At 37.3% G+C, this 19497-nt stretch overlaps 1 protein-coding gene and 1 pseudogene across 1 annotated transcript; one reads left to right on the forward strand and one right to left on the reverse strand.

The window, feature by feature from the left end:
* LOC109821797 lies at window positions 1216-2383 on the forward strand. The gene is made up of 2 exons (XM_020387958.1): window positions 1216-1249; window positions 1328-2383. Exon 2 carries the CDS (start codon window positions 1334-1336, stop codon window positions 2381-2383), a length of 1050 nt encoding a protein of 349 aa, XP_020243547.1. The 5' UTR covers window positions 1216-1249; window positions 1328-1333.
* LOC109821798 lies at window positions 6499-7327 on the reverse strand (annotated as a pseudogene).

Consider the following 19497-nt stretch of genomic DNA (forward strand, 5'->3'; position numbering starts at 1 on the left):
TCTCCCCTGACCACAAATTAGGCGATCTCAAGACCCTAAACCAGCTCCTCCTCAAATAAACCACGGAGAAGAGGTTCGAGATCGATCATCTCAAGGCCCAGATCGAGGAGATCAGCGAATCCCAGCCCTTCGTCTCCGATCTCGGGAGCGAGGTCAGCCGCATTGTTTTCGCTGAAAAGTTCGAACTTTTGTATGAAGAGGAGGAAGGGATGAAGAATGAATTGGGGCTTGTCATTTCTGAAAGGGGTGTGCTGAAGAAAGAGGTCGTAAACTTGAGGTGAGAGTTAGGGATTTGGAGAGGGGTCATGTTGAAATTAGGGAGAAACTGGGGCAAATGGTTGTCGAGAGGGACGAGATGAAGATAATGCGGAGGGAGGAGGAAGAGGCGCTTGAGTCGTCGAAGAACTCGATGGAGGATGCGCGGAAAGAGAAAGAGAGGATGAGTGAAAGATATGAAAAGGTGATTATTTTGCTGAGGGATGAAATTGGATCAAACCTTGGAAAGATTGAGCATTTAGAGGAGGGTAATGATTCTGTGAAGATTACTCACTTGTTGGAAGGGCAGGTTAGAGCTTTGAAGGATGGCGTTCGTTTGTCGAAGAAGGAAGAGGAAGGGTTGAAGGCCAAGGTTGTTGGGTTAGAGGTGAGGAATAAGAAGGCCCTAGAGGAGATTGGTAGGTTGCAGACGGGTGTTGTTATCTTGGAGAGGGAGAAGAGTAGTAGTAGTTTGAGTCGAAGATTAGAGAGATTTCTTCGAAAATGGAAGAGATTTCTTCGACAGAGAAGGATGAGGCTGAGAGAGCTAAGGATGAGCAAAAAGTCATGATCACTAAGAGCAAGTCCAGTAAGCTCCCAGTTGGGAGTCCTAGTCAGCAAGCTCTCAAGAGCTCTCAAGCATTTTGGTATAAAAAATTATAAAAATAGGCCTTGTGAGCATCTCCTTATTTTATGGAGCTCCAACAAGCTCCTAGTTAGGAGCTCCAACAATATCAAAAAAAACCCTCTTCTATTTTAATATTTTACCCATTACTTTTAATTATATTTAAACCTCTTGTATTTTATTTCTAACCGTTGGATACGGCCTTCAAGGGAGCGCACACGATCTTCGAGGCAACCCACGGTCTTCGAGGGAGCGCACACGGTCTTCGAGGTAACCCGCGGCTTTCGAGGGAACGCACACGGTCTTCGAGGTAAAAGGCGGTCTCCGAGGGAACGCACACGGTCTTCGAGGTTGGGCACGAACTTCGAGGTATCGCAAACTTTGACCGTCAACCGACTGATTCCTATAAAATTCGATGCCTTCTCACCTCAACCAATCGTCTCCCAGAACAAAATGTCTAGCTCATCTAGCTCTAACGATGATGAAATGATGAAGACGTTCTTTCTTATGGGAGCTGCTGTCGTCGAGGAAGAAGAACAAGGGAAAAGTTCAACTTCAGTTCAACACAAAAGACGGATCGGTAAAAGTACGTCGCTTGAGAGCGTGAAGAGGTTCGTTCGATCGATTATCAACATCTTTGGGGAGGAATACCTTCGTTCACCGACTAATGAAGACGTTGCACGCCTGCTCGAGGAGGGTTCACAACGAGGTTTTCCTGGTATGCTTGGGAGCATCGACTGCATGCACTGGGTATGGAAGAACTGTCCAACCGCCTGGCAAGGTATGTATACTGGGCATTTTCATGAACCTACAATTATTTTGGAGGCCGTAGCTAGCAAAGATCTTTGGATATGGCATGCCTTCTTTGGACTGCCGGGGTCTCACAATGACCTCAATGTGCTACATCGTTCACCGGTTTTCGCACAACTTGCGGAGGAAAGAGCTTCACCGTGCAACTATACTGTTAATGGCCACGAGTACAATATGGGATACTATCTCGCCGACGGGATTTACCCAGAGTGGTCCACATTAGTGAAGACTATTCCAGCATCGCAAGGAAACAAGCATAAATACTTTGCTCAACAACAAGAGAGCGCAAGAAAAGATGTTGAGCTAACTTTTGGCGTGTTGCAAGCTCGATTTGCGATTGTTCGTGGACCAGGACGTTTCTGGCAACCTAGTGTGCTGAAAGACATCATGACAGCTTGCATCATAATGCATAACATGATCGTTGAAGATGAACGAGATTGTCAATTGGATAACAACTTCGACTTTAATGATTCGATACCAGTCGTTGAACCTTCTCATGTGCAGACGGTGCCTCTAACTGAGTTCATCCAAAATCATCATCGGATCAGGAACACGCAAACAAACAAATCACTAAAGAATGATTTGATCGAGCATCTGTGGCAGCTCAAGGGATCCATCGACGAGCCTTGGACATCCACCTCTCCAATATCTCTGCCTGACGCATTTCAAAGTATTGTCGTTGAACTGAATTGAGTGTTGAGAGATCCATCTTCATGATATCATCATCTTGTTTCTTTTGTTTTAGCTCTATTTTTTTATTTGTGGTTTCCTTCATCCACGCGAAAGCCTCTCCTATGATGGACTTAGCGGACTCAGAGTTTTCCACATTTTGTTTCCTCTTGAGCTTTGCCGCTTTCCTCCCTTCAGGCCTTGCTATAACATCTTCTGAGTCAGTGTTCAACTCGATGGGGGTCGCATGCATGGAATTGTTTGGTGAGGAATCAGAGTATGTGGTTCTTCTCGGCTGTGATCGAATCTTATTGTAAGTTTCCATTTGTTGGATCCACTTTTGATGATGACGCAACTCAACCCAGCAATGGTCAAACACGAATGGCTTACCATAAAGAGATTGGTATAATTCTTTTACTTCTGCAGTCTACACAAGAGTTAATTTTAGAATAATCAAACATAATTAAACATATTGAATCTGAGCAAAAATAATCAAACATAATTAAATATTTACCTGGTCAATAATTCCCGTACCAGATCTTTGTCTTCCTTCAATCTGAGCAACGCACCCACAAAATTTGTTGACGGACAATTGAATCGTTGACCAACGATGCATCATTTGGTTTGGCGTGCGGCTCGTTGGATCGGTGGAGTATAGGATAAAATAGTCGTTAGCTCGGTGCCAAAACTTATCTTTGTGTTGCCCCGTACCTTGGATGGCGTCTTGGCTCATGTTCAGCCAAGCAGACACAAGAAGCTTATCCTCGTGGACAGTCCAATTTTCGGACCGCGTGTAAGCCTTCTTCTTCTTTGTGGTCGGTGTTTCTTGGGATGGCACTTGTTGTGTTGCCGATTGCGAGAACTCAATGGGGTGACCTTCTTCTACGCCTTTTGTATAGAACGACGGGTATAAGGTTGATCCTTCACCGGTAAGGAGTTGTGAATAAAAGTTTTGGGGTGGATCCATGAGATTTGTAATTTGATAGGAAACTATAGAGTTTTTTTATGAGAGAATTGAGAATTGAGAATTGAGAGTTGTGTGGAAATCTTTGTGGAGTGAATTGAGAATGAGAATTGAGAATTGAGAGTTGTGTGGAAATCTTTGTGGAGTGAATTGAGAATTTATAGATGAGTTTTTACTGTTCATGCCAGTGTTTTCATGGAGTGAATTGAGAATTTATAGATGAGTTTTTACTGTTCATGCCAGTGTTTTCATCTCAACGGATAAAAAATTTTCACTCTAACGTTTATTTTTTAACGGTTCAATTCAACTCAACGGCTCACTTCTACTCACCATCAACATCTCAACATTTATTTTTTCCATCAACATCTCAACGTTCAATTCAACTCAACTATAGAGTTTCACTCAACGTTTATTATATTTTTTCTTTTCACTCAAAGCAACAAACCCACCCAATCTCAAAATCCTCTCCCCGTCATCCCAAATCATCTCCCCAACCGAGCTCCTTCTTCTTCGTTTCGCCAAATCTTCATCTCCTTCATCGCCCTTCTTCTTCGTTTTCGCCAAATCCAGTCCAGGCCGTTCATCTCCCTAACCGAGCGCCCCAAATCAAGGGTTCCCCAACCGAGCCCCCGTCGAATCAAGCCCTCTCCCGCAACCTCCGCCGCCGCCGTCGAATCAAGGGTTCCCCAACCGCACCGCACAGAAAAGGTTTGATTTTTGGCTTCAATTTTGGTTGGATTCACTATTTTTTTCAGATCTGCAATTGTGAGCTTGTGGGGGGGTTTTCGTCAAAATCTTTACCACTTGGGAGCTCTGAAGGATCCATCGCCACGTAGGAACGGAGAGCGGCCTTGGGAGCGGCTTCAGATCTTGCTGGAGGAGGGGTTGGCAACAACCATCGCCACGTCAGCCTTCAGAGCCGAGTTCGGAGCTTGCTGGACTTGCTCTAAGAGCAAGTGCAGCAAGCTCCCAATTGAGAGTTCTAATCAGCAAGCTCCCAATTGGGAGTTCTAATCAGCAAGCTCCCAATAGCTCTCAAGACATGACCCACCATTTCCAATGTCACATCACCCTCCTAACTAATGTTGATCTCCAACAAACTCCTAGTTAGGAGCTCCACAATATCAAAAAAACCCTTTTCTATTTTAGTTTTGTAACAATATCAAAAAAACACTCTTCCATTTAACAACTATTTTCAACTTGGGTTTTGGGTTTAAAAGTAGGAGGGGTTTTGTAAAAAAAAAAATTTAATGCTTAGGAGCTCACAAGAGCTCCGGTGGGCCTCACTGGCCACATCAGCCCAGGGAGCCCCTTGGGAGCTTGCTGGGAGTTTGTTGGAGGAGGGGTTCACGAGCTCCCACTGCCACGTAGGCCTTGAGAGCGGCGGTAGGAGCTTGGTGCACTTGCTCTAAATTAAAGAAAGAAGTAGAGAAGTTGGGATTGCAAGTGGTCGAGTTTGATAAGATGTTTGTTCATTATCAAGCCCAGTGGCTAGATGAAAAAGATGTAATCATGTAATCAAGAAAGAGTTTGCTGCTTTTGAGAAGGAGATGAAGGACGAGGCAAAAGGGTTCAACGCCGAGTTTAGGGAACTTGTGATAAAGCTTGAAGATTTGAGCTCGAAGACGTGGGAGATTTCGGTGGAGAAGGGTGAGATTGAGAATGTGAAGGCAAAGCAAGATGTGGTGATTGTTGAATCGAAGAAAGAGGTCCAAAAGCTTAGCTCCAACATTTCTGAACTCAAGGATAGGTGCAGAGATTATGGTATGAGGAGCTCGCAGTTGCAAGATGAGAGAGATGAAGCTAGGAATGAGCTGGGTGACCGAAGGGAGGAATCGAGAAAGCTTCTCTTGCAAGTTCAGGAGTTAAAGAAGAGCAAGGATGAGTATGTGGAAGAGCTCGAACAACTAAATTCTTCACTCCACAGGCTAGCTTCAGAGAAAGGTGATAGGAAAAGTCGAATCATATCGTTTAGAGAAAAGAGACGAATTAACTATTTGGGCGATAGAGAATCAGAGATACATATATGCAAATGCTAGTACCTAATGTAGTAAAAATGCATGTATGTATTGCAAAGGCTAGTATATAATTGGCCAATGAGGGGATGGGTTTTTTATGAATTGGCTAGTATAAAATGTGTGGAATTAGAGAAGAATTTTATTTTTGTGCTTTAATTTGTCTAATTTATATTTTAGATGAAGTTGCCTGTATTTTTTTTAGACGTATTCATTATTTAGCTTTAAATATTAGTTGAGAGATGAATTGAGTTGTTGAAATTATTTCTTACTTTATTCTTATAAAATCAATACCTAGAATGTGGCCCACATAGGTATCACTTTACAATTTTATATCTTTCAATCCAAACAACAAATTTACCATAATGTTAGGGTTCACAAGGAATCCAAACCAAACAATATAAACACTCAAAAGGAAATTAATGAGGTGAACAACTACTTTTCATGTAGTATCATAAATATCAAAGTTTACACAATGCATCCAACGAGCCCTAATAAGAGATCACATTTAGCATGAGTAATGAGAAAGATCAAATTTAGCAGGTATATTATATTCTATTACATGCGTCATTTAAATTTATTTTAAAAAGAAAAAAATAACACATTAAAAATCTAACAAGTGAGGTTACAAGCTACTCACTGTAGCGCGCACACAATCAGCTCCTCAGATAATCAAAATCAACATTTTTCATATAATAATCACTATTTAAATCTACATATATACAAGTAGTACTTTTATATGCAAGTTATAATTTCTTAACTATAGATGCTATCTATGATTACTTTAATTTCCTCAGACTTGGTCCAGAGTAAAGCTCTTCAATGAAATCAGTTTTAAACACAGAATAGGCCAAGTTGGCAGACGATCACTTTCCTTTAGGCGATATTAACCTTTCCAAAACCCAACTCCCTCCAAAATAATCATGTTTGCTATATTCACTTCTAAACAGTAATTTTGGGAGTTGGATTGCCGAAAATGCCCTTTTGATGTTGAGGGTGTTTCTGGAATTTAATCCTCACACACCCCCATGTTTTGGTTTAGGAGAAGGGCAATTTAGTCCTCACACACCCCCAAAGTTACTATTTGGGAGTGTGAATAGTTGGACCCCAAAATAATTCGTTCAAAAAATCAGGAAATTAATCCACTAAATCAAACAAGATATTTCAAACCCCCAAAAGTCGTACTTAGTCAATCTCATTAGATCATAAAGCCCATAATTACACCAAAAACACAAAATTAAAAACAAAAAAGGAAACAAGATTTCTAAAACTCCTGAGACGCGGATCCAACTTCTCCGCTTTTCCCCTTCCCCTGCTTCTTCGGCAACAAAACCTGATGAATGTTCGGCAAAACCCCGCCATTAGAGATCGTGATCCCAGCAAGCAGCTTCCCAAGCTCCTCATCGTTCCTCACCGCCAGCTGAATGTGCCTCGGGATAATCCTGTTCTTCTTGTTATCCCTCGCGGCGTTCCCAGCCAACTCCAAAACCTACCCAAAAGAAAAATCAAATTTTGATCAAAACCCAGATCATGAAACAGTCAAAGCCTGGCCAAAATCAAAATTTTGACCGTTACCCAAGTCAGAAGACAATCAAAAGCAAGGAACTCTGGGCTTACCTCGGCGGCGAGGTACTCGAGGACGGCCGGAGAGGTAGACGGGGGCTGCGCCGACCCGACACGCTGAGGCGTAATCGGCCGCTTGAGGTAGCGGGCGACCGGCCGACGGGGGAATCTGGAGGCCGGCCTTCAGAGAGCGGGAGACGACTTGATCGGCTTTGCGGCGGCGCCTCGCCGCCCTCGCTGAGGGTTAGCGGTAGAGCTCATTGTATATTAGGGTCTTAGAGAGAGAGAGAGAGAACAGCTTTTTGGAGATTTGAGAGGGATGAATTGTGAGTTTATTAGGAGAGGGGAGAGTTGATTTTTAAAGAGGGAGGGGGAGGAGAGGGATGCCACGGATTGCCAGCGTGGAGGGCTTTTGACGGTTGACATTTGATAGTGTGATTTGAATCGGACGGTTTTGATTAAGGAGGTGGGATGGTCACATGGATCGAAGGGTTTATTACAATGAGGGCTCTCCTTTTTTGGGATATTGCATAAAAGATCCTACCAACTTTTTGGGTATCACGTAGCGGAAGTAATTCACGCCTGGATTTTCACTTGCGAGCACGCAACGTTTTTCTCGTTTACATTTCGAATCCTGGTAGCATTTGCAAATAGGGAAAATGCTTCTAGTCCCCAAAACCCAAGAAAAAGTGCTTCCCCTCAAAGACTTTATCAACGGGTGTTTTGCCTTCAAAAATAAAGATTTTGTTCTCTGAGCCTCCAAAACACAAAACCCAAGAGATTAAAATATATGAAGACCATAATACCCTTCTTTCTCTCTCTTTTTTTTATCATGATGTACTGAGATGATAGTTGAAATGATTGATGAGGATTATTTTATTATTTTCGTTGTTGATGAGGGGAACTAAATGTTTGTATTGAGAGATTGTTATAGTTACGGGTTAATTGTTAAGGTTACGAGCTAATTGTTAATGTTACGAGTTAATTGTTAAGGTTATGGATCACTTCTCTCTCTCTCTCTCTCTCTCTCTCTCTCTCTCTCTCTCTCTCTCTCTCTCTCTATCATGATATTACTGTGATCTCTTCTCTCTCTCTCTCTCTCTCTCTCTCTCTCTCTCTCTCTCTCTCTATCTCTCTCTATCATGATATTACTGTGATGATGTTGAAATAATTGAAGGGGATTGTTATTTTATTAATTACATTTTTTAATTATTTTCGTTATTGATGAGGAAACTAATTGTTTTTGTTTGTATTGGGAGATTGTTAATATTACGGGTTTAATTGTTAAGGTTACGGGTTGGTTGTGAAGGTTACGTGTTTAATTTTTAAGGTTACGGGTTTAATTGTCAAGGTTACGAGTTTGTTGTTAAAGTTACGGGTCGGTTGTTAAGTTTACGGATTGGTTGTTAAGGTTACGGGTTGGTTGTGAAGGTTATGGGTTTAATTGTTAAGATTACGGGTCGGTTGTGAAGGTCACGGGTTTAATTATTAAGATTACGTGTTTGTTGTTAAGGTTACGGGTCAGTTATTAAGGTTACGGGTTTAATTGTTAAGGTTACGGGTTTGTTGTTAAGGTTACGGGTTGGTTGTGAAAGTTACACGTTGGGATATATATGTATATATATTTTGAGTGGAATGAATACTTTGGGTCACTTAGCCTAGTGATAAAGTTTGGGTGTTTGGGCAAGAGGTTAGGGGTTCAAACCCCTACAGCCATAATATTTTTAGAATATTCGTTGTTAAGGATAATGGTTGATTGTGAAGGTTACGGGTTGGTTGTTAAGGTTACGGGTTTGTTGTTAATATTACAGGTTTGTTGTGTAGGTTAACTTCACAACCAAAGCGTAACATTCACAACCAACACATATCCTTAACAACAAACTCGTAACCTTAACAACCAACCCGTAACCTTAATAACCAACTATTATCCTTAACAACGAACATTCTAAAAAAAATTATGGTTGTAGGGGTTTGAACCCTAACAACAAACCTGTAAACTTAACAACAAACTCGTAACCTTAACAACCAACTCGTATCCTTAACAATGAATATTCTAAAAACTCGTAGCGGGTTGGTTGTGAAGGTTACGGGTTTGTTGTTAATATTACGGGTTTGTTGTGTAGGTTAACTTCACAACCAAAACGTAGCATTCACAACCAATGCATATCCTTAACAACAAACTCGTAAACTTAACAACCAACCCGTAACCTTAACAACCAACTATTATCCTTAACAACGAATATTCTAAAAAAAATTGTGGCTGTAGGGGTTTGAACCCCTAATATATATATATATATATCCCAACGTGTAACCTTTACAACCAACCTGTAATTTTAACAACTGACCCGTAACCTTAACAATCGACCTGTAACCTTAACATCCAATCCATAACCTTAACAACAAACCCGTAACATTAACAATTAAACATGTAACCTTAACAATTAAATCTGTAACCTTCACAACCAACCCGTAACCTTAACAACCGACCCGTGACCTTAACAACCGACCCGTAACCTTAACAATTAAACTCGTAACCTTAACAATTAAATCCGTAACCTTCACAACCAACCCGTAATCTTAACAATCTCCTAATACAAACAAAAACAATTAGTTTCCTCATTAACAATGAAAATAATAAAAAAACAAAAATAATAAAATAACAATCCCCTTCAATCATTTCAACATCATCACAGTAACATCATGATAAAGAGAGAGAGAGAGAGAGAGAGAGAGAGAGAGAGAGAGAAAGAGAGAGAGAGAGAGAAAATTCATAACCTTAATAATTGACCCGTAACCTTAACAATTAACTCGTAACCTTAACAATTAACCCGTAACTTTAACAATCTTCTAATACAAACAGTTAGTTCCCCTCATCAACAACGAAAATAATAAAATAATCTCCGTTAATTATTTTAACTATCATCTCAGTACATCATAATAAAAGAGAGAGAGATAGAAGGGTATTATGGTCTTCATATATTTTAATATCTTGGGTTTTGTGTTTTGGGGGCTCAGAGAACAAAAACTTTATTTTTGGGGGCAAACCACCCGTTGACAAAGTCTTAGGAGGGATGCACATTTTCTTGGGTTTTGGGGGCTGGAAGCATTTTTCCCTTGCAGATAATAGTCAAAGGTGCCACTAGCAACTTTGGCAACTTTGGAACATAATTTACTTGTTACAATTCACAAACGGATTATAATCTAAAGTATTTGATAAATTTAGTGGACTACAATTCATTTTTAATAGTAGAACATTTGACCAATTGATGGATAATAAGTCATCATTGTTGTAAAAAATGACCCAAAAAATTTAATGGGGTTAGAGAGAGAGAGAGAGAGAGAGAGAGGAGAGAGATAAACTAGAGTTGTAGTTTTTTAAATGACTAGGGTATATTGGTCTTTTATATGGTCAATCCTTGTGGCTTATAAACCACCAAAAAATAAGGTAAGATATCCTTGCTTATTTTTTGTTGGCTTACAAGCCAAAATAAGTCATTTACCAAACATGTTAAAATGGTTTATAAGGCACAAAATATGACCTATGAGCCATTTCGATTATTTACCAAACATGCTCTAACATTTTATCTATAATGAACATGTGATGTGACAGGAAAAATTACTTTAAACTTATTTTCTTTGAAAAAATATATTTACTAGAGTTCCTTATACAAGGCCATCACAAACTATAGTGTTTTTTTCCAAAGAACCATGACTTTATTTTTAAGTTTTCGTCATGGTTGAGGAAAGCAGAAAGTGGAGCGAAGTAATGAGGCGCCACTTAGATTTTTTTTTTCAGGCGTAAGCAATTCAAAGTGGAAAAAACGCCAAAGAAAAAAACGGTCTAAATCCTATTAAATTTAAATATGTATAAAAAATTTAAAAAACTCATCAAGTTCAAATCCAAATAAGAGCATTAGAGCAGTATATTGAAAATACTTGGATGAAGGATGAAAAAAAAAATTTGGGGGGGGGGAGCTAAAAATTCAAAGTATATCTATTGCTTGATGCTATTGTTGCCAACGCCAAAGGAGTTCAAGAAGAGATGTCGTCATTTGGCAAGGTTGTTGGAGGTGAAGATTAGGGATGAAAATGAATCAAATAATTAACAAATAGTTTGATAATTGTTCGAACAACTATTCAGTCATATTCGATTCGGTAATTCATTTACCACTACAAATATTTTTTAGTATTCGAGTTTACTAACAAATAGAATTTAACCAGCTTATTATTTGTGTTATTGCACATATGATGTCAAATTTTTAACCCACTTACCATCTCAATTTAAGTTTTATATATTGATTTTAAGACTTAAATAATCTAAAATATGTTTTCTAATTAAATTTTTTATTTAAATATATATACATCATGTGTTATTGATGCGGCATAATTATGTACCAAAAATGTTGTAAGTGCACAATCGTGTCAAGTTATAGTATAAAGATATCGATCCACGAGGAAGGTGTTTTGTAGGAGAAAATATAAAATTGGTTCTTATGTTGTGTGCGTGACAAATAGGAGTGATGAGTGAGTGTGATTGTGGAGAGATAATGAGAGTGAACGTGATAGTGTGTAAATCAATGTTTTTGAGAGTGGATGTGAGTAAAAAATAAATGTGATCAACAAGGCAAGAAGGATGAATGAAAAAAATCGAGAAACAAATAAAAAATCAAGAATGAAAAATAAAATTCAAGAATAAAAAAAATACAAGAAATTAAAGATGGTGGATTCAATTATAGATACGGGTAATCTAAAATTGAACTCACTTCTTAGAAAATGGTGATTCCCTAGAGGGTTCTAGCCTAAAGGCAAATCAAACAAAATAAAAATAAACAAAAAGAAAAACTAAATCCAAGAGGGTTCTAGCCTCAAGGTGAATAGTGCAAGAAATTAAAATCTAACTACAAAATAAATTGTAAAATCTAAACTGTAAAATAAATTGCAAGAATTAAATGCAAGAAAATAAATCTACTCTATAAGCATGAAATAAATCTAATCTATAAGCATGAAATAAATCTAAGGCAAGAGGGTTCTAGCCTCTTGGCTATTTAACAAGAAAATAAAATCTAACTATAAGCATAAAAATAAATCTAAACTAATAAGCAATAAAAAGGAATAAAAGAGAAAAAGAAAAGAAATACAAACCTCTAAATAATTCTTCATCTCCATCTTCATCATCTAACAAAGAGAAAAAATATTTAAAGTGGTAAAAAAATTATTATTATTAATTGTAACAAAAAGTTATAAATTTGAAAGGCCTTCTCAATTAAGAGTAGCCCTCCTCTCAAAAAGGAGTTACAAAAATTTTCACCCCTCACTCTCTATCCCTATTTATAGTAAATATCAGTGAATGAGAGCCATTGGATCAAACTTGAGCCCCAAGACAAGCAAAATCAACCATTGACTCGCGCTACAGTAAACTGGCATCGATGCAGGCATCGATACCCACTATATCCAAATTCTGATTTCACGAATAGCTTTGTCTCGTTGAGATAGGCGATTTTTATATATTATATGTTAAATTCCGCCTTCCGGATTAGGAGATATCGTCGTTTCTTTGTGGCCAACCATTTTGAATATGATTTCTTTTCATATTGGATTTTTGATTTTCTCCGGCTTCTATAGGCTACTCGGCTTGATTCTGGGCTTTAAATACTTGAAAGAATTCATTGGGCTTCATGGCTTCATTTCTTCATTAAATTATGGGCTTTTTGTTGAGAGATGAGGGGTTTGAGATTTATTCTTCATTAACCTGCAATTAAAAGATAAAAACAATTATTAGTGGTATATTTATTCATATAAAATAGATAATGAGGGTATAAAATTGTAATAAAATGTGATTATCAGTTATAAAGGAATAGTTTTTGTTTATGAAAGTTAATACTATTTGAAAATTAAATTCTTTAACGGAATAAATATACTTGATATTCGATAAGTATTCGTGAATATTCATGAATATTTATCAAATACCAAGTATTCTAGTTCGAATTCGAAAAACTAGATATATGAATATTAGAGTCCGCATTCGAATTCGATAATTTTAAACAAGTACAAATATGAATATTTGCGGAGAAAGTTGCTGTTTTCATTGCTATCGAATCTATTACAACTTTAGTCGTTACAATAAACTCGAATGAAATAAAAAAATTGATCTTTTTATAAGATCTCCTTACACAATGAAAATAAAAAAAAGTTTACAACTTTATCAAACAAACGCAGAGATCGTTCATCGGTCTTCTGCTTGCGTGGGATCTTTGCATGTGCCGGGGTTTATCCGTGGACCACCGTCGATCAGATCTGATTGCTGAAAAATCGGGCAGAGCTTCGTCGATCCGTGAGGAGATCTAGAAACTTAAAGCGCCTATCTCGATAAAAGCGAGATATTTGCTCTTCTTAGTATTACCACAACAGGATAAGACTAAGGATCGGGTACGGGTGATGTAGATATGACGAATCTCTCTCTCTTACGTTGAAGAACTGGATCCGATCTCTCCTCCTCCTCTCTAAAATCCATGCACCTTCAGTCTTCAATCCGGCAGGGCTTCGCCTAATCTCCAAAATTCCAGATCTGAAAAAATGAGGCCTAAGGCTTGTATTTATAGGCATGAGGGGTTGCGGAGCGGTTAAAACCACTTAAAGGGGTCAAATCCGCGCTGAGACACTCTAGGGGTGTCTTGGCCTGGCCAAGACACCCTTGGGGTGTCTTGGATTGGCCGAGACACCCTTGGGGTGTCTTGACTTGGCCGAGACACCGTAGGTGCCTCGGTTCAGCTCTGAGACGTTTTCAATGCCCGTTTGACCGTTTTCGCTGTAACTTCTTCGTCTGAACCCGGATTTGAGTGATTCCAAATGCGTTGGAAAGCCGACAAGGAGTTCTATCAGCTCTAATGGTTGGATCATCTGTTGAATGAATGAGACACGAAGGGCGTTGTTCCTTTTGTAAACACCGTGGGGCTCTCGATTAGCCCGTTCCTTCGTTATTCCGAAATTCTGTCGGCTCACGTAGTTCATCGATTCACTTCAAGCGTTCACCGACGTCAATCGAACTCTTGTGAACCGGATAGTGACGTTCACCGTTATTCCTTAACACTGAGCTGTTCGTAGAGACCTATAGGCAATTTTCGATGCCTACAATGAACACCTTAGTATTCGATTCGATTCGATCGTTTACCACCCCTAGTGGAGATAGTTGTAAGGGTCTAGGCTTTTTTAAGGTTTACATGGAGATGATTTTATAGGAAACAAACTTGTCATGGAGGCTTTAGTGAGAACAGTGTTGGGTTTTTTGGTCAAAAGCGCTTTCCAAAATGAGTTTTCAAGCTATATATATATCAATTACAAGTACTTTTCATAAATGCTTAGTAGCCTAGTGGAAAGTTTATGTTTTGGTGTTTTAAAAGGTCCCTTGTTCGAGGCTTGCCAACAGCAAGCCGAGAAGTATTTTATTTAAACTAATTCCTCATAAGTTCTAATAGGGCGTGGGTCGTGGGTCGTGGGCCGTGGGCCAATGGGCCGGGGATCGGGGCTGAGGTGCTAAGTAGTGCTTTGTTAAGTGCACTTTGCACTTTACACTTCGCACAGAGGCATCGGGGCTAGATGACGCTGTTTGGCGCCACGTTGGCTGCCACTATGGTCGCCACGGAGATTGTCTTGCAGGTTGCTTCGCAACATGCGGATGAGCTACGTATTCGCACGAGGGTGTGACCCTAGCGTTTTCGTAGTTTGATGAGGTTCGCTCATTCGATGAGGTTCATCTCTTATATGATGTTCGTTCGTTCGACGATGTTCGTCTGTCATACGAGGTTCGCCTGTTTGACGATGTTCGCTCGTTCGATGAGGTTTGTCTGTCATACGAGGTTCACTTGTTTGACGAAGTTCGTTTGTCAAACAAGGTTCGTCTGATTTTCTAAGACTTGACCCTCGCATTTCGTAGCAATACGTCTATTGATTGCCTTGTATTCAGGAGTTACTACATGCAGCAGTTACAATAATATTTAAGAGAAATTTAATGCATTGATTGTTAGGTCTCATGTTATGAGCCTACATCTTCTAATCTTATTTTGATGATTACAAACAATTCCTAATATTGTTTGTCTAGTGTTTATGTTTTCTTATTAGGTATTCTAGACAAATAATATGTTGGAGGATGGATGGAATCGAGCATTCACGATCACATCAAATGGAGGTTGGCAGAATATCGGTATGAAGCCATTACACATCAAGTCATATTCAAGATCAAGCTTCATCCGCAACCAAGTCAAGCATATTGAAGATCTATCAAGCTTGGGTAAATTAGTTTAGGATTTATACTTTGTGTGTTAATATCTTAAGCTCAATATTATACACACACAATTTAATAATTTATGTGTTTTGGTTTAGCTATATAGATATGAAGAAATATATATCTTCATTTTCACATTTATATGTTTCATATTCTATTGAATTTGCAAAATATTATGTTTATGGATTGAATACTTATTTACATTATTTTTATATCTTGTATAAGTCTATAAATCTATTCTAAAGTGTTTCAAAGTTTTGTTTAAGTAATTTTGGCAAAATTAAATTTTCAACATGTTCATACTTATGTGATTTTGCAAAATGATGAGATTTTACAAATGAGAAATGCAAATTAAAAAATTCTTTTTGTAACATGTCCATTATCATGTTTACAATCATTTTTCAAAGTTTTGTATTTTTCTAAATTTATTTGATATTTTTAAAAGAGGTTTGAAATTTGTTTTTACTATTCAATTCAGGCTGATAACCTGTTATCAGTCGACTGATGACATCAGGCGACAGATTAGTCGACTGAAGATTGTGCCTATAATATTCAAAAGTTTCTGTTCTGTTTTGGTTGACTGACCAGTCGAGTGATGATCCATTAGTCGACTGATAAAGATCATCAGTCGACTGATAAGCTGCTGATTGCCTATAACGGTTAGCTCATCAGTTGACTAATAAAACCCGTTAGTCGACTGATGGCCTATAACGGCTATTTTTTTTAGTTTTCTTTGTTTGTCTTTTTGCTGGGTTTCGCTTGGTTTTTGAGCTTTGTTTATTCATCCTATATATACCTCATTCTATTTTATTTCTGAACTAAGAAAAATGGAGTTTAAAAACAAGTTTTAAGAGTGGTTTAAGTTTGTTTACAAAATTGGTTTTGTGAAGATTGTTTCAAAAGAAGAGGAGATCATCTTTGGTTTGAGCTTTCCATTTTACATCTCCATTTCTCTTGTTCTAGAGAAGTTTTCTCAACTTATTTATCTAACTTATTTACATTTACATTGTGATATTTATATTTGGTAGTTTGATTTTATTTTCTCATTGCTTGCACACACAAACTTTGAGCTTAACTATTTTCACATATTGTATAATTTAGGTTTGTGGTGAGTGTAACCTTAAGAGTGAGCCTAAATTATGTTCTCATCTATTATAGAGAACAAATCTTGTTATTGAGACTTTATTGTGAGAGTTCACCTTGTAATACACATTTACACCAAGAGGAGTGTGTGGTGAGGACGTAGTCGATACCAAGATGAGTGGCGTCGGTAGTAAAGCCTAGAGAGAGGTAGTAAAGCCTAGCACTTGAGGGAGGCGATGCGCGAGGATCAACACTTGAGGTTATAGTTTATGTATGTACATTGTGAGAGATTTGTAGAGTTTTCGGTGAGCTAGAAAACTGAGTGTGTAGAGAAGTTTCGGCTTCCAAACCGGGTATGTTGATAGTGGAGTTCTCCCCGGGAGTGGGGAGCGGAGACGTAGGGGAAAGGTCCGAACTCTATGATCATATCATTGTGTTTGGATTGCTCTTTGTGTCCACTCTTTGTTTATATTGTTTCTTATTTATTTTTCCCTTTGCATACATATCCTTGCATATAGCTTATTGAATATCATCATTGTTTGGATATATTTGTTAATAACTTTTAATTGGCATTAATATCTAATAAGATTAGCAATATCCCTATTCACCCCCATCTAGGGTACTTTCAATTGGTATCAAAGCCTGGTGCTCTTTGATTTGAGGTCTAACCGCCTTGAGTTAAAGATCCATTGTTCTTATTATTATTGCTAATCTTGTTGTGATATTATTTGTTTCTTGCTTGCATATATCATGGACATGCATGGTGCACCTAGTCTTGATTATGCTACTAACATTGCTCCTAAAATCAGTAATTTTCCCTATGAACAATGGTGTGCTAGATTTAACCTTTTTTCTAGATCTACTAATATTGATATATGGGAAATTATTAAATACGCTTATATTGTACCAACTACGGAGAAATCCAAGTGGAGTAGTAATGATAATAGATTGTTTGCTATGAACAACTCTTTGTTAAGATTTCTAATTAATGCCTTTGGCTTATCTTTTACTAACAAACTTGATTCTTTTGATAGTGCTTATACATTATGGAAATGAATAGAAGCACATCAAGGGGACTTGGAGGCAATCCGATAACATTTGGAGGATTCAACTTCAAGTTCAAAAGGAGCATCATCTTCATGTACACGACCACTAGGCGATAGCCCTAGTGACGTATGCGAGTCCGATAACAATGATGATTTTACATTTGATGAACTCGCACATAAATATGAAAAATTATTGCATAACCATAATAAATTGAAACATATTTTTAAAGATCTAAAAAGCAAGCATGTTCAATTAAAATCCAATCATGAGTCCCTTGTATCTAAGTTTGATTTCATTGCAAATGAAAACATTAATCTTAAAGAATGCAATAAAAAATTAAGATTGGATATTGCAAGTTTGACTCATGATAAGAATAACGCCATGTTAGAAGTAGAAGCTAATAAAAATAAATTAGATACTCTTGTTTGCTCTACTTCTTATGACAATGCACATATTTCAAATGATGAGTTGAATCAAATAAAGAAACGCATGTCATCTTTAGATTCAACATTAAATACATGCATTGCCAACAATAAAAAGCTTATGGACGTGTGTGCAAAGTCCCACAAAAATGTTTCTAATAAACCTATTCACTATGCACACATGTATAACAAAAATTATAAGTGTTCTATTTGTGGCCGAAAAGGCCATATTGCTAAGTTTTGTTATGATGCACAAAACCCACCATACCTAAATATATTGATCCTTGTGCATCCCATCAAGTCACTTCATCTCATACACATGCACACACACATATTGCACATCATAAACATGCTCATGTGTACAAGTGTGAGTTTTGTATACGTTTTGGTCATTTGACCAAGTTTTATTTTGACTTGAAGAAGGTTTCCCATTTGCAAAATAATTTTAAAGAAAAATCTATGTTTGCAAATGATTTTCGTGTATAACCAATTGGTCAACACAAAATTTTGTAACCTTTTTATTGCACATATTGCAATCGAAAAGGACATTTATATGAGTATTGTTTTGACCGTGTCCGTGTACCATATGCGCCCAAATAGGTTCATAACCCAAGGGCCTTGAGCTTTAATGATAGGGGTCATGTTCCTAGACTCTTAGGTACCAAGAGTAATTAGGTACCAAAACATGTTTAATCTTTAAGAACGAATTCTTTAGCTTTTTAGTTTTTCATGTTCTTAAAGATGTTTTTATTTAAGTTTTATAAACAAAATTGAAAATAATTTCATTCTTGGTATTTGATTTGCAAAATTATCATTTATATTTTTTCATGATTCTCTTTCATAGATTTTCATGTTTTCATCCTTCATGAATTGATACAATTTTTATCAAGATGATTTTTCTGTGTTAAAACATCACTTTTGGTAATATACCATGTTTTTAATTATTTTAACAATGTGTTATGTTTATGGGATCATTATAAAACACTCTTATGATGATATTTATGTGTTTGAGCTTTCGGATCATCTATTTATGATTTATAATGTATTCCTTATATGATTTGATCAAACACTTTTTAGATATATATATACTTTATTTTCATGTGTTGAGACATCATTCTCATAATAATGTATTTCTATATGTTCTCAATCAATCATGATTTATGGTTTGATAACTTATGAATTTTCTTTTGAATTTATTGACAAATCATTTGATTATTGATTTTTTAATTTTAAAACTTTGATTTTTATTTTTGGGATTTTTTTGTTTTTGTTTGTTTTTTATATATATCCTATGGATATATATATCTATGTTTTAGACTCTTGTGACTCTTTTCTTATAAACACTTATATGTGATCACTTGGTCTTCTTTAATGTGAGTGGTGTTTAGGATATTTTATATCCATGCTTACTCATATTTATTTGCCATGCTCATCATTGCATATTTTCTATATGACTTTTTGATAGGGGAAGCCTTCCTCATATTTTTTGTTTTATACTCACCTATGCTTTATGATAGGGGGAGCTTTTTGCTCTCTTATTCTTTTGTTTTCTCCATTTTGATGTTTCCAAATGGGGAGAAACAAGTGGATTGTGAGTATATTTTAAGAGTATTGTGTTTTATTGTATATCTTATATACTCTTTGTGTAGATTGTTTGTCATCATCAAAAAGGGGAGATGGTTAGGTCTCATGTTATGAGCATACATCTTCTAATCTTGTTTTGATGATTACAAACAATTCCTAATATTGTTTGTCTAGTGTTTACA

This window comes from Asparagus officinalis, chromosome 8, assembly GCF_001876935.1.
Source record: "Asparagus officinalis chromosome 8, Aspof.V1, whole genome shotgun sequence".
Lineage (NCBI taxonomy): Eukaryota > Viridiplantae > Streptophyta > Magnoliopsida > Asparagales > Asparagaceae > Asparagus > Asparagus officinalis.